The sequence below is a fragment of the Periplaneta americana genome, chromosome 6 (assembly GCF_040183065.1).
Source record: "Periplaneta americana isolate PAMFEO1 chromosome 6, P.americana_PAMFEO1_priV1, whole genome shotgun sequence".
NCBI lineage: Eukaryota > Metazoa > Arthropoda > Insecta > Blattodea > Blattidae > Periplaneta > Periplaneta americana.
In genome coordinates this window covers 126,661,445-126,678,907 of record NC_091122.1, presented here as the reverse complement: position 1 = coordinate 126,678,907, position 17,463 = coordinate 126,661,445, and the positions used below count along the sequence as shown (strand labels likewise).

The window sequence follows — 17,463 nt, the reverse complement described above, 5'->3', positions numbered from 1 at the left end:
CGTTCACCATTCCTTCCAGTGGATCTTTCAGTAGGCAGTTTCTTCTCAGCCAGTTACCCAACCAATTCTTTTTTCTCTTTCTGATCAGCTTCATTCTTTCTTCGCACTCTCTTTCCAACACAGCTTCATTTCTTATTTTGTCTGTCCACTTCACACGCTCCATTCTTCTCCATATCTACATTTCAAATGCTTCTATTCGTTTCTCTTAATTTCGTCGTAATGTCCATGTTAGAACATAACATACAGTACGATTATTTAGTCCTGACAGTCTCCGGAGATGTGCGCCTGGGTCAGGCGAGTTCATTTCGTTAAGCCAAGGGGTGTTTGGGTTACTCACTCGCTTCATTTTCCATTCATTCATTCATTCATTCGTTCATTCATTCATTCATTTTATTCCATAGATCTTACAAGAGCAATGAAGCTTTAAGCTGTGGAACAAGTCAAAATTTTACAATTACAATTTTTACAAATTTTTACAGTCTCACAATTTAATAATTTTCTACAATTTTTACAATGTGCAATTTTTTACAATATTTTGGCGAGATGTAGTGAGATGAGGTGAGGTCCGAGGATTCCCCAAAAGATTACCCGGCATTTGCCTTTTGGTTGGGGAAAACCTCGGAAAATCCCAACCAGGTGTGATCGGATGTTATGGGTGCGGTAGAGCGATATGTTTCCAGTACAATTAAGCTGTACTATTTTTCTTTACCGACCTCTCGCCCTTATCTCTACTCCGGAACTCTCCCCACTCCTCCTGTTACTTCCCCTCTTTCGCGTCGCTGAGCTGTCAGGACTAAATAATCGGTCTGTAATATTAATAAATATACCGTAACATAATAATAATAATAATAATAATAATAATAATAATAATACACAAAATTTAAAATACCGATAATGTAAATTGTTGGCTAAACAATTTTAATAATGACCTCCCTTGATAAAATTCTGCGTACGCCACTGGCATGGCTTCCTTCGGAAGGGCAGGTGGGCTGCGAGTCTGAGATCGACATTTACAACACGCAAAAGAAAGAATGAATTACCGCTGTGTGTGGGAGGCTCGGGTTACTATACTAAACGCTCTTGTTTGCAGTAATCACTTCCTGGTATCAGCTGGCAACTCCGCAGTTCACTCACCTATGGCCGTGTAGATAACACGAACACGAGGAACAATAGATAACGCAAATCGCTCAGTAAAAGGAAGAAACATACAACTTTCACAACGAAACAGGATGTACTATTGGCCCATTAAGTCAGCTGTCCATAGCAAAGACCTGGGTCAAATTACCATTAATTCCAAATGAATATGCAAACATATGAAACTATAAAGTTTTTCTTGCCATATTTCATTTCTCTCGTCACTTCTTTTGCTACTCACCCGTTTATAGGTTTACTAGCCGTACCCGTGCGCTCCGCTGCACCCGTTAGAAATAAATATGAAGTAATTGCATAATTAAAATAGGACATTTGATCCAGGGAACATTCGTGTTTGATAGAAGGATAAATCGTTTATTATGTTACTTAATTTAAATTGTATTAAAAAAATTAAAATGCGATCATTTTGATCCAGAGATCACTCATTTGGTCATAAAAATTATTTTAGGAAATACAGGAAACCAATGTACAGAATAGCCTATCAAGTTTTCTGTGCATAAGAAGCTATTTTAATCTTACCTGTCCTCGATTCACGCAGAAGTTACTGTAATAACATTATAGCATTATGTCTATCTAGAGAAACTACACTTTCCAATGGTGATTATACAAATCGGTTAATTTAGCTTCCGATATTACTTCATACAAACATAGAAACATTCTCTGTAGGCTATGTTTCATAGCTTTCGATTGTTGTTGTCCAAGGCCCTTTACAGACGAAGTCATTTGTTTTTTATTTCATTACACCGCCTTAGATGGTGTTGTTATTGTAATTTTGAAACTCATTTATCTCATTAAATATCAGTCCTATCAAAATTTTGCATAGAATAAAACTTATCGGAAATTATTTTTAAAGAAACTTTTGTTATGTAATACTTTTCGTGAAAATTAATAATAAGGGAGATATTTCGATTTATTTCATTCAAGCCCCCTTATAACCCCCCTTTTAAATAAAATATTTTGAATGCCATATAGCCTAAATTCTAAGTTACAACGAACTTAATTTATATTCCAATTTTCATATAAATCGGTTCAGCCATTATCGCGTGAAAAGGTAACAAACATGCAGACAGACAGACAGACAGACAGACATACAGACATACAAACAAAAATTTAAAAAAAGCGATTTTCGGTTCAGGGCGGTTAATTATATATGTTAGGACCAATTATTTTTGGAAAATCGAAAATTACCAGAAAAATTTTTGCTACAGATTTATTATTAGTATAGATGATCACTACTCTCCAGTATTACCAAGTTGATTTTATCACCAGATCTGATGTTTTTGGGAAGTCATTTGGTGCCAAAAAATGTCATTTAGCACATGTCGAAATTCTGGTGTTTTAAAGTAAGTCTAATGATAAATCTTGGGTAATGGACGCACAAAATTAATATTTTATTTATTCTGGCCCTTCATTTAATTAACCTCGAATCTTAATTGATTGGAAAAAGTTAGCATCACTTACCATTTCAAAATAATGTGTAACCTCTCCACGTAGAAATTCCTCTCCTTATTACCACTCTATAAACTCACAGACAGTGTTGCCAACCGTACGATATGGATCGTACATGTACGATAATTTGATATCATGTACGATCCAACACAAGGATAATACACATAATGTATGATCCTATTGGCAAATGGGAAAAAACATGTCAAAAAGAGGGAATTTTTAAACTTTGTTACAATTTACGACATTTGGAATTTTATAGGCATATACGTACATTTCTACAGTATTATATTTCGCTTATGTAGTTCTGCGCTACAAGTGCTGTACAGTCCATTGGCGCCACACAGATTTCTATACTGTTCTCCAACCAGGAGATCAACCGTGAAAGGAATGTGCTTACTATTGCGTCATCTATTGGAGCGAAGTAGATAGATAATATTATCGTTATAACGTCAGTTTAAAAACCATGCGCTCTCCTGCATTTGTTATTTCCTGTATGGAGAGATTGAAAGACCAGGAGATTAAGCTCGATTCACATTATACGTCACATCACCGTCACGGACCATCACTGTCCAATGCAAACTCATTCACATTTAACGGCAAGTGACCGTCAGTTTGCTACCATCAAGAATGTAGGAACTGTGCTCTCGAACAATGCCGATATTTAGCAAACATAAACTTGCGATGATTGCTGTCTTGTTGGACGAAGAAGAGGCCGCAAGAAGAAAACGAAACAGAATATGGATGAAAGAAATGCTCAGAAAGGGGAAGAATATAGATGAATATCATACACTATACCGACAGTTGGAGGATGATGAAAGTTGCTTCTATAAGTATTTTAGAATGTCAAAATATCAGTTTTATATTTTGCTTCAAAAAATAGAAATACAAATACAAAAACAAAACACAACATTTAGAGAAGCAATTTCAGCAAAAGAAAAGTTGATGGTTTGTTTAAGGTAAGTCCTTCTAGATTGTAGTCTAAACAATGAAATGGAAAAGCAATTATGTCAATTAAAACAAATTATTGTTTGTCATTCCTTGCATAAAATCACTCACATTAAAACGTTAATTATTCCACAGGGGAAAATTGTTAATAGTAGGTTTGAACTGATGATATTCCTGACACGTCTGATGGTGTAGGCGACGGTGTTTGCATACTTGTCAGATCATGTGACGTAGTTGAGGTCGTCCTATCTGTTTGCAGCTGATTGTGTTGCAGCACGGGATGCTGATAGTGAGCTGGTGGTGCTGAAAAAATCGAAGGCAGCTCATTGCTTTGGGACTGGAACATCCTTTCTTGAATTTCTTCGTATTCAAGATTAGAAATTATATTGAAAATTTTTTATTTTGCCAGATTTTGTCTTAATGATGAAAATTGTTTCACTGTGGCAGCTATGCCGTTGAAAAAATGCATCTATTGGGTCCGCACTGCAGGTAGACGTCAATTGCTTTTATTTTTCATTGTTTTCTAATAAATATTTCATAACGAGAGATGACGCTGTTTCCTTCTCATGCACCTTTTTCTTTGGACGCCTTTGTGACCCTGTAACTAGAGGATCAGTGTTCTTGCTTCTGGCAACACTGATTTTCTTAAGTTCTGTGGATGTGAAGCAGCAATCTCTGCAGTCTCTTCATTTGTATCATTGTTCAAACTTTCTTCTTCTCCTTGATTGTTCGAATCGTCACTGCCTTGAGGTTCAACGTTTCCTATAGTTTCTCTTTCTTTAATAAACGGGATCAGAAATAATATATAATCTTCATATTTCCATTTTTTTTTCGGTATTGGTTGCCTGTCCGCTCTTAGTATTCCTCTTTTTAATGCCTTTCTAAACTGCTCCCTTAATGAAACCCACCTCACTTTGCATTCTGGACCTGAAAAAATTGAATCGGCCTCATTCATCACCGAAATCATATTCACAACAAATCAGTAATACATATACCGTCACCATCTAGTTCACAACAATAGAACAGACCTTCGGATTTCAATCAAAAGATACTAGCAGTATGACCAAAGATGTTAAAGCGAGTATAAATAACCGGGAGGAAAAAGAAAGCATAAACAATTCACGCTATCAAACCTTCCACGTCACATCAAAACATTCTCCTCGAGAATCCCAGACGGTCCGTGCCGTTGATGGGCTGTGACGTTGCCTGTATATGTGAACGCTACCGTACAAAACGCATTGTACAATGTTTTGATGCAACGCTGCTGGTCCGTGATGTGACGTATAATGTGACTCGAGCTTAACAATGATCTAATTTTGTAACTAAGATAGTATAAATATGTGTGTATCAATGTTATTGTTTGTGCTGTGAGAACAAGCCGATAGAGATACGAGTACCCACGTGTGTGACTTTATGACATCAACATTCATTCACAGCATTACCCCGCTTCGTCTCATCCCGCAGAAACTTTCTCGTGGTTGGAGCACAGTAAACAATGCTCTCTTATGTCTCCAAGTCTAGGCGACTACTTGATTTTCGTACACTAAACATTATTATAGCGATGCTTTAAGAAATCAAGTATTACTGGTGGCCATTCAAATATGATGCGAACAAAGATTCTTCCTTCGTTTACTTCCAAATGTCTCAGAGGTGTATGTAGTCTCTCCAATCCTCTCAACAGAATTAGCTACTGTTATCACGTAAGCATATAATAAGTTGGTAATAATGTTTTTTGGAACCCCGGAACTGGAAAAGAAAATAAACATACAGTATTCGGTATACATACAAGTGAACACGAAACAGTTTGTAACATTACTCCCTTGTGACATTCGTGTTTTGTGGTAGTGCACGGGTTAAGAAATAAGGTGTCATTGTGATAGTTCTGACGTGAGACAGTGGCAGTGGAATCAGAATATAGTGATAGTGGTCCTAGTAGGCCTTACTGCCAAAAATCTACATCCGGTGTACTTGATTATAAAAGACAGAAAAAATTGTGGTAAACTACCCATAAATTTACGTAAAGATTGGTTGTAGATGACGAAACGAAATGTGAAAGGGCTAGATGTAGGTTCCGGTTCTTCTGTTGCTGCTCCTCCTGAGAAGGAAGATTAGGCCTTCAATTTCTTAGCACTGTCATAAGGTAAGCAGAAAATACTGTTTAAATCCACCCCCCCCCATAAAGTGGTAGTTACCCTTACACAAACGTAATCAAAATTTTTATACAAATCAATTGTGCTACCTTACAGTTCTGAATAAAGTTTCCTAAAAATATATTAGATAGCAAAGAAGGTATTAATTTTGTGCAAATTCATCCCCTATAAAGGGTTGGTTCCCTTTACACAAACGCAATCAGAGTTGGTACGCAAATCAAATACATTACTTTTAAGTTCTGTATAAAGTCTCATGAAAATATGTTACATAGGAGAGATGTTATTGTCTACATTTCCCCCCTATAAAGGGATACTTCCGCTTACATAAACACAATCACAGTTTGTACACAGATCAAATATGCTGCCTTAAAGTTCTGCATAAAGTTTCACGAAAATGTGTTAGATAGGAAAAACGTTATTTGGTATAAATTCACTCCCTGTAAAGTGGTAGTTCCCCCTTACACAATCGTTATCAAAATTTGTATACAGATCAAATGTGCTACCTTACAGTTCTGCATAAAGTTTCCTAAAATATATATTAGATAACAAAGAAGGTATTAATTTTGTGTAAATTCATCCCCTATAAAGGGTTGGTTCCCTTTACACAAATGCAATCAGAGTTGGTACGCAAATCAAATACATTAATTTTAAGTTCTGTATAAAATCTCATGACAATATGTTACATAGGAGAGATGTTATTGTCTAAATTTTCCTCTATAAAGAGGTACTTCCGCTTACATAAACATAATCAAAGTTTGTACACAGATCAAATATGCTGCCTTAAAGTTCTGCATAAAGTTTCACGAAAATATGTTAGATAGGAAAAAAGTTATTTAGTATAAATTCACTCCCTGTAAAGGGGTAGTTCCCCTTACAGTACACAAACGTAACCATAGTTTGCATTGAAATCAAATAAGTTACTGTAAGTTATGCATAAAGTTTCATGAACATCTGTTGAATAGGAGAGAAGTTATTTTTTGTCCAGCTAGATCATGAAAATTGCATTGTGCGACGCTGTGAATCTCGAGAACGATTCATAACGAACCAGCCTACTATAAAAAAATCTCAATTGAACAACAAACAACAATCAGCAGTTGACACGTTAAACTGGATCGCCGGAAGGAATGCGAATGAAACAATGCGATAAGGAAGAGCAGGCGACAGGAAAGGTCACGAGATAGCTTGAATGATATTCAAAGGTACAGTTGAAAGAGAAATGACATCGATAGAATCAGTCTTGCGTTGTGACAGTTATATTAAGACTTTAGTTTGTTCCATTGCATGTGAATATGTGTCTTGTATCGCACGGTATTATTATTTCATTCGTAAACACATGTTGCGCGTTTAATTAGCTTCGAATTTTTCTCTTGCTACGTTCTTTATTTCCACAGCGATGTCCTCATTTGTTCATCTTTTTGGAAGAGGCAGTACTAACATCGGCCCGCGCCTCTCGCCCCCCTCGGCGTGCCTACACACACGTCAAAACTGACAGCAACGCCACCTTTACTTTTCGGCAATCGTTCCTTGCGCGAGCTTACTCGTGCAGAAACCGACATGTTTACTCTCACAAGCAAACATTCTGATGGAGGCCGTCCAGAAAGTGATTTTCCCTGTGGCCGTTTACAGAAAAAAAACACAATTGCATGGAAATATTTATTGAAACAGATACAGCAATTATTGCGCTATTTGTCAACATATTCCCCACTGGAATTGAGACATATGTCATACTATGGGGTCAATTGTTGTATTCCTGTATCGTAGAAGTCTGCAGCCTGGGATCGGAACCAGCGTTTGACAGCCCTCTGGACCTCTCTGTCGATCCCCTGACATGACAAATGTCTCAATTCCGGTGGGAAATATGTTGAAAAAAAGCTCAACAATTGCTGTGTTTGTTTCAATAATTTTTTTCCAATGACATTATGTTTTCTTTCTGTTCACGGCCCCTGGGGAACTATTTTTTACAGTCCTCGTAATTGCGGTCGAGTGGCCAAAATTTGTATAAGTACTTCCTTTGACATTATTAACATGGTGAAATAAAAAAAAAATAACTTTTTTATCTGCCCTCAACAGAATGTTTGCTTGTCAGTGGCATGCTGCAGCGAAGATATAGGCTACCAGGATTTCAAGACACCTGGAAAGAATAGATTTGGTTGTCATTGTGACGCAACAACACTATTACCAGCGACGTATTCACGCATAAAACTTGAGGCTGTGTCTCCGATACAGATTACCTCGATTTTCATCCCACACACGCGATCTTCCAGGACTTTAGTCTACCCGTCCGTCCACTAGAAACATGAACGGCCGAGTATTTGTTAGGCCGTATGCGGTCGTCTACCGAACGACGGGAATTACAGCTGATCGATCGTCCATTGGAGCCAACACTTCGGTTGTCAGTTACCAGTTGTATGTCCTCGTGCTACATAATAATAATAATAATAATAATAATAATAATAATAGGCTAATAGAAAAGCTTTAATTAAGGATGATGAAATCAACATGAATCATTTTAAAAGGTAGGCCTACTTATTGAAAGTATAATATTAGCAAGCAAAGAAACAAATGCTAGGGAGGTGATAACAAAACAAATTCTACGGAAACAGAGAGGTAGAACCAAGAACTTAATCCAAGAGTGAATCAATCATGCATTAGAATTTGAATGCGGTGTGGCTTACTGTACTCCAACCACGAGAAAGTCTCCAGGGAATGAGAGGGAGCGGGGTGATGCTGTGAATGAATGTTGATGTCATAAGGACACACACGTGGGTACTCGTATTTCTATTGGCTAGCTCTCACAGCACAAACAATAACACTGATATAACTTACACATTTTTATACTAACCTAGTTACAAAATTAGATCACAGTTAATCTCTTGGTCTTTTAATCCCTCCATACAGGAAATAACATATGCAGGAGAGCGCATGATTTTTAAACTGACGTTATAACTCTAATATTATCTATCTACTTCGCTCCAATAGATGACGCAGTAGTAAGCACATTCCTTTCACGGTTTATCTCCTGGTTGGAGAACAGTAGTGGATAAAGCGTCAGCACGTAGCGCTGAAAACCCGGGTTCGAATCCCGGTGTCGAGGAGAATTTTTCTCCATTCTACCATTCTTCACCAAATGCTAGGAAGATGATAAAAACTGTAGGATAAGCAGCCATGATTGGTTGAAACACATCGTTCCATAGCGTTTTATTGGTCAAAAGTAGTATGACGTAGTAAAAGTGTAATAGTCGAAATAATATGTTTAATTGGAAACTAAGTAGGTACTCACTGAGATCTACTACCGTTGTTTTAGGTACCGTATTTAAAACTGAAGAATGCATACAGACAATGAAATCGGTATTCAGGTGTCTTGTCATGAATGTAACAGGAAGAAATTCTAGTATTGAGAACGAGGAAAGTACTGCTAGTTAATGGCAGACATTCATCCTTATCGCCTATTTAATAGTCCTGATAACAAAAGCATTTGTTTCAGAGGAAATAAACAAGGCAATAATGCTTAACTGACCTACAGACAATACTAGAGTCCATACAACCATAGGTGGAGAGAGAACAGTTTCATTGGGGGGGGGGGGGGAGCAAAGCAAAACCATAGAATCTCCATATAACGGGGTTATGGGGGACATCATTTACCTCCTTCCCCCGCTATAGCTTAATCGTGGTACAGTATATCGAAATATGATCATTTAATAATGGTATTCGGGGGTATGTTTCTTACAGAGTTACCTCCATATCTGCGATGTATTGGACCGAGTTGTATAGGACTTGAACTGTAGTCTCCTACAAATTATAATAGGGCATAATTTAAAACAATCTCCTTTTTGTCTCTCGTACAGAAACATAAATAAAACTACGTAACAGTGTTAACAGAAACTCTTTTATATGACGTTTACCTTCCTGAAGATATCATATAAAATGTAAGCTCTATTATTTGATTTAATCTCGTCTTTACGTTTTCACATTATACGGGGATTACTTATTTTTTTTTTCTGCACTGTTGTGCAGTATGTTATTCATATTTCTCCAAGTGCCGGCCTGAACACCTGCAGACTTCTAACACATGAGTACAGGCTGTTACAAAAGATATGTTACAATGCTTCCATTCCTCAAATGAGGCATAGGAATTCTCATACATTCAGAAATTTAAAATAAATATTATAGTCCAGACACACGATCTGAAGACATTAATTCGTCAATTTAAATACAGAAACTTAATCATAAACAAAAGCAAAAAAGTTCTTTTGAATTCAATATTTTTTAACATTAATAGAAGAAAAAGAGTTCAGACAAGTTTGGGGGGGGGGGGCTACCCTCCCTATAACTCCGCCTATGCATACAACTTATGACACAAAGTCTCATAAAATCTATACAATAAATTATCAATGGGACTTCCTCAAGGAAGAACTAAAGATTTCTACTATGCTAGTAATTTGCAATACATTTCTCCCCTGATTCTGAAGAAACAATGTTACCTATATTAAGTCTTATCACAAAATAAAAATTGAATACAAAATTTTAAATGGAGAAGATTGTCAAATTTCAAATTTTTTCCTAATTGATGCATTTTTTTTTTGTAGAAATATTATTGCTGCAACAACTTAAATTCGAGATTAGTTAAAAAAAGAAACTTTTTGGGGCCCAAATTTTGAAGAAGAAAAATTAACAGGATATTTTAATCCTAAAAGCGAGTTCTTCAAAATGTCATAAGCACAATTTTGATATTGATTTTTTAAATTTTAAGGTAAACAATTTCATTACATCTTAAAAATTAATTTTAGAGCTTCTTTATAGAAATACGGAGGGATAGATTCGAAAGTTGAAGAATAATAGCAAAATTTCTTCACTTATTTCACTTACACACAACAGCCATACGTGTAGACTAGCCAGTCCCCTTAACTCGGGAGTATAAAATAATAATAAAAGAATCACGTCATGCAAACACATCTCACTAAGACCATCTTGAATCTTTTCATAATGCTAAGTTGAAAACAAAATACTCAATCACAGCATTACTTATGCAATTTCCGTTGATTAAGTAACTGCTTTCTAATACAATATATATATACCACTATAGCCTATAACCAATTATTATTAATTACCTTCAAAATTGCTGTCGTGAAAAAGGGAAAGAAAACGGAAATAATATTAAACTTCTTAGTGCTTTCCTTAAATGAGACATAGGAAGATTTCATGAGGAAGAATTGAGTAAGATCTCTTTTAATGTCCATGGAGTTAAATATACCTATACTATACTTGTTGTTTTGAAAGATGGGACATGACAGTTAAGCGACCGAACTTGGAACTACAGTGCCATGTTGCCAATATGGACTACCACGCTGCCAGCTGATGGAAGACAGCAATTGTTGTGAAGATGGCTGACGTTAAAACATTAATTGACAATTTACGCGGAGGTAAGAAAACAATACAAAAATCGACAGAGAATCAAAGACGAAATGTACCAACGCCAACATTGTGTGCACAATAAATGTCGCCAATAGAGCTATTAAGCACTCGCCAAGGGGAAGTGTAAGTTTGGCAACTCAACCGTTGTTACCATAGCAACAGGTCTACCACGCTATGTGACATTCAGTTGTTTTTCCGATTGCAACGCTCCTGTCGTGTCCCATCTTTCAAAAAAACAAGTATAAGAAAAATATACAGGTACATACATACATAAATGTTCTGTCCAACGGCAGGTCTTTCACTGCAAACCCAGCTTTCTCCAATCTTTCCTATTTTCTGCCTTTCTCTTAATTTCCACATATGATCCATATATCTTAATGTCGTCTATCATCTGACATCTTCTTCTGCCTCGAACTCTTCTCCCATTCACCATTCCTTCCAGTGCATCCTTCAGTAGGCAGTTTCTTCTCAGCCAGTGACCCAACCAATTCCTTTTTCTCTTTCTGATTAGATTCAGCATCATTCTTTCTTTACCCACTCTTTCCAACACAGCTTCATTTCTTATTCTGTCTGTCCATTTCACATGCTCCATTCTTCTCCATATCTACATTTCAAATGCTTCTATTCGCTTTTCTTCACTTCGTCGTAATGTTACACTCCACGAAAAGCCCTTCCTTAGTTTTTTTTTTTCCAGAAGTCCGCAGAAGATGCTCCTTTTTCTATTAAAAGCTTCCTTTGCCATTGCTATCCTCCTTTTGACTTCTTGGCAGCAGCTCATGTTACTGCTTATAGTACACCCCAAGTATGTGAAGCTGTTCATTTGCTCTACTGCCTCATAAATTAATAAAAAACGAATAATCAAACAAAAAAAGAACATAAACAAAAAAATATATATAAATAATATAATTTATTTTCAAATACGTATTAAAGAAAAGAAAGGGAGAAAATAAAATAAAACAACGTTGTCCTAAAAAATAAGTACACAATTTTATTTTTCACTTTTATATATAACTGTAGGTTGTATTGCAGTGTATGTAAAACATCTGTATCACTTTACTTATGCCTATATAAAACTTACTGAAAGAAAAAATTATGTTATTTTTCAAGGAAGTGAGAGGTTTGACGGGATAAGAGAGAAGTATGAAGTTCTATGACTTCATAAGCTCTGTATAAAAACACTACTATAAAATGATGGGGAGAGGAAGGGGGCAACGGAGCAAGACTGGAATGTCAGGTGAGTACTTTGGCTTATTCATAGCAAGATGATGATCGGAAATACAGCAACGTATTTCTAAAATAAAAAATAAAACATTCCATTGAAAACTGGCAAAAGTGTTCTGTAGAAAGAATTATTGAGCTCTTCCTTCGTAATTCTCCTGTAGAGAACAGATTCTTCAAACTTTACATCTCAGAAGAAGCGTTTGTATACTATAGAGTATCTTTCCATCTATATACTGCAGCAATATATAAACAAAATGTCTTCCTGTATTTGTAAACAACAGGAAGGTGATAATGCGCATAACACAATTGTCTAATCGTTGTCTAAATGCGATTACAGTCCAGTAATCAGATTCATAAGCTACCTATACAGACCGGCAACTTGCCACAACACTTATCTAAGCAAACCGCTCTCCAAGTGTCTCTGACCACATCCATACCAATTCGTATCGCTTCATAACACTACATCTAAAGTGGTTAGTTGCCTAATGCATTATTTACACATGTAACAATAATTGTAACAATATTATATAAATGCAATACTTATTGCAGCATATCGTTTCCATTAAAATAACTTTTGAGCATTAGAAAAATCTCTCAAAGCCCATTTTGGTTGACAGGGCACGTCGATTAATACCATCAAGAAATATTTACTACCGGTACCTCTCACTCACATCCACACACAGTTCTCTACAGCTATCCACGGAATAAGATTATTTGAGGTTACGACAAACAATATGAGTTATTTTATGTTAAATGTTGTTTTATTTAACGATGCTTTCAACTGCAGAGGTTATATCAGCATCGCCGAATGTGCCGGAATTTTGTCCCGCAAGAGTTCTTTTACATGCCAGTAAATCTACTGACATGAGCCTGTCGCATTTAAGCACACTTAAATGCCAGTTATTTTATGCGATCATAAACAATGAATATTATATTATATTGCATTTGCATCTGATTAAATTTGGGTGCAAGAGTAAAGGTCTGTTTATACCAATCTATTGACTTTTTGTAGCCATACAGATACCTAACACTGTTAAACCAGTTACGTCCCTTTTCGCGGAAGTCTTCAGAATCTTCGAATGAATGCAAGTATCTCATAATTATCTATTTTATCAGAGATCCTTACAGTCTCAGACATTTTGGTTAATTGGTTTGTAATGCTGTGCACTTGATAACAAAATCACTAACTCTTTTGGTTTGCCTTCGGCTTAATTGAGATCCCACACTAAAAAAAGTAAGTATAACTATCACAATGAAAAACTAAAAACAGAAGAAATTGTGACTATTATAAAGGTAATACAATAAAGTTCCTTTTATACGTTTTGCACTTACGCATTTTTAAGACTTAATTGTGTTTTTCTTTTTTTAGGTCCCGGCAAAATTCCTATACTTCCATGGTAATTTATTTCGGATCTACGTTTTTCAATTATTCATTTTTTATACTTACACGATCGTATTTAAAACCATGAGAGATACATTCTAAATCAATTTTGCAATTTTGCTCAAAATAAGGTTTGCCATGGCAATCTCTGTAATTTTTTAAGGTCACAAGACAGGAGTTGTGAGAGAAAGAGGAAGATGAAGATGATGAGCTAACCTCCAACAATCTTGTGTTCTTTAATGATGCTGTTAATACTTTAGAAACAGTGAAATGTTTCATAAATACATCACAATGTAACTGAACAAATTATGAAACAGTTATTGCAATATGAGGGCGTGGTTTATTCTTTAGGAGCAAACAAAAGCAAGCTGACTGACTTAACAAGGTAAGTCAATTTTGTAAAATGCTCTGGATTGGACTTTGAAATGTAATATATCAGCCATCTTTAGTTCTAAGCAGGTAAGATTTCCTGCAAATAGTCTAATATTCTTCAGGAATATGTGTTATGAATTTAAGTACGGGTATCTACTGTATTATAGACTCAAAGACGGCTTAACTATAAAGTTCTAAATAATTTCTCTTGTGAAAAGTTTACTAAATTGACTTAACTAGTTCTTTCCTTATATTCTTGAAATGCTATTTCAGATGTTATTGAATGCCATTTCACTAACATGTTTTTTCACTCTTACGTTTTTTTCTTCAGACTCCCGTGAAAACATATAAATGAAGTTTTACTGTATGTAATGAGCATTATGTAATAAGATAGTCTGTTGGAAGCACATACCGAGAACGAGTATGAAGCAGCTTGGTTGGTTGCTAACACTTTCAGAAATAGCCAACTAAATTTTTTTTCGATTCCTTAGGGGCAGAGTGTAGAATTCAATGTCAAAGAAGAGAACACATCTAATGTGAATTCATTACTTCCGATAATAGGTGAATCAGGATGATGAAATTTGAAGTAGGAAACAAATTTGCATTAGGCCTACTTTTTTCCTGCAGCCCTCTTGTTCTGGGACATGCGGCTCTTAATGTGTTACAAATCTATGCAAGGACTTCCTAGTTTTACTTTCCTTTTGAGGGAAATCATGTTCAGCATTGTTTTCGTTCTTTAAAATCGGTTAAAATTCGGTTAGGATTTTTAACTATGAACCTCAGACAGTTAAGTAGCAAGCAGGATAACCATTTGACTTGACCACCAAGAGCACATATAGCACTGCACAGCAATGAAAAAAATAGACGAGCACAGTCTAAAACTAGAAAATCAGTTTTTCTAAGACACAGCTATGCTCGTTATTTTAGGTGTGTGACAGACATTATGTGAATCAATTCTATCTGAACTCGCATCTCATAAGTAGATGTAATTGAGAAGAACTTCGAAGTATAAGTTGTACCGATATATCATTATTACTTGAAAAGTGACCTCTAAGTGGTCAGTCACTTGTATAAAAGTAAGTCTAAATTAGAATTTAATATAATTACAACACAGCATAATATATAAATTGTGTAACCAAATCAATTATTCCATGGACAGTGAATGAACTACAGACAACCATTTCAGAATAAGATATGCTTAACCAGTGACATCAAAAAAAATATGACTGAGTATTGTTTTCTTACAATTAGCTTCTCTATTCGTTTCTCGTAATAAACATTCCATATTGGTCTGGAATGACCAATATAATTCAAACTACATAACACTACTCTTCAATTCTTATTTCGGTTTTAAGTAAAATCATTATCCAAAATACAGACCTTAAAATAAAGCACGTTTTGAGTAATGTGGAATAAAACATAATGTAATTATTTTAGTTACAAAATATTTTTGGTTAGCTGGGTGACACTGGACATTATCTACTAGATATTCGATATCTGGACAGTCACAAGAAAGAGATGACGAATGAATCCTTCAAATAATGATTGCTCTTTCAGGCTGTTCTGTTACTGTTTGTCCCATTAAGTTTGCGTTAAAGAGCATAAAATCAAATTATGTCTTCAATATATACAAAGATTATATTTTATAAAATAAAGATAATGAATTAAAACATCAGTTAATATTTATAATTGATTAAATGGCGATCTTACTCGTGTTAATTATGTAAGCATGTGTGGCTTACAGCTGTTTCGGTGCTACTTGACACCATCCTCAGAGCCTACTAGATCTCAGCACTATCTTAACTTCGCTGCCTGTTGTGTGGGTGCGTTCGTGTGATGAAGAGTTGTGTCAAATAGTGTGTGTGTGTGTGTGTTCTGAAATTGATCTGTGTGTTGAGAATTTGATTAGAGTGTGTTTTAGTGTGTCTGTATATTTCATATTGTTCTAGTGTGTTGAGTTTTTGGTTTTTGGGTTGTATGTGTAGGATTTCCATGTCTGTATTTATGTTATTGTATGTGTGGTTAGCATTAGTTATGTGTTCGGCATATGTAGATGTATTATGTATTAATCAATTATTTATATTCAAGTGTTAAAAGTAGTGTACGAAAGATTCAACATGGAGTCTATGTGCAGTAAACATTTTGAGTTCTGTTTGTATATTTATTTTTTGTTGTATCTTGAACTCAGAAAATATTACAGTACTAAACATAATTTCGCAACTATAACATTCTTTTAGGTGAGGAATAGAATGTGTGGTATAATTCAGACTCCAAACTGCATTTTACTATGTCTGGGAAAAAGTTGCATCGAGAAGAGGAAAATTTGTACCAAAAAATAAAACATAATAATTGTACAAGATATTTATAACATTCAAACTTATACTACAATTTACCATACGAAAATCACGTTTTGTATATCACTGCATAACATACTAATGGCGAGATACCTAAGAGACAAATTATTTTTTTAAGTATCAATATATTGTATTGCAGCTCTTGTCCAGCCATTGAATATCTAGTATCAAATAAGACTACTCATTAAATCGGTAACTGTTTATGAATAATTCTTCTGTTTAAAACTTCTAATAAATTTTAAAATTATTCAACTCTCGTTCATGCACTGCACGCCAATCATATAATTCAGAATATTATTTTCAAACAACCCACTTATTTTTCCCTAAGAATGAATAAATAATATGAAATACTAGCTTTATTTTGGCACTGTATGTTGAATAATGGATATGTGAACTTGGAATTTTAATATTAAAAACATACAAAAATAAAAGACACTGTACTGTCATTACTCCTCTACCAACAACAACAACACAAAAAGAAATACTAAATGTTCACCTCCAAGTTTTCTCCAGACAATGACAGAAACTTGTGTTGAGCGTCTCGTTTTCCTGTTCTGAGTACACTGAACATGCTTCACGCCACTGAACGCTGCTGAAGTCTTTGCTCCATTGTGATGTACTGTCTGATCAGACGTGAGATCTCGTGCGCCTGATCTGTCTGCAACCTGGTGATACGTTGCTGCATGAGGTTACCGCATTTCATGTCCAGGAACAAAGTTCCATCCTCAGACTTCACTTTTCGAGTTGAAATAACTTCCGAAAATGGATAATGCGTTAGTGTCTCCTGGAAAAACACATAAAAAGTAATCTCAAGTTTTTCTTTTACATTCTTTCCATATTTAATTAAAGATAAAATATTTATTTATTTATTTAACCTGGTAGAGATAAGACTATCAGCCATACCAGACAAAAAAAAAGCGTATGTACTATAAACACAAATACTGTGAAATTCAAATGGGAGATTCTCCATGAAGCAATTAACCGTTACGATCTCTGGAGTTGGCTTCTACACCTGAGTATTCGCGTA

At 35.3% G+C, this 17,463-nt stretch overlaps 1 protein-coding gene across 10 annotated transcripts in view; it reads right to left on the bottom strand.

The window, feature by feature from the left end:
* Positions 1 to 12,338: 12,338 nt before the first annotated feature.
* Positions 12,339 to 17,463, bottom strand: part of Myo10A (Myosin 10A) — a 696,078-nt gene continuing 690,953 nt past the window's right edge. For all 10 annotated transcript variants that reach the window (XM_069828898.1, XM_069828899.1, XM_069828900.1 and 7 more), the window contains one exon: positions 12,339 to 17,220. In XM_069828898.1, the coding sequence (XP_069684999.1) occupies positions 17,011 to 17,220 (210 nt within the window). In that variant the 3' untranslated portion in view covers positions 12,339 to 17,010. The remainder of the gene's footprint in view (positions 17,221 to 17,463) is intronic.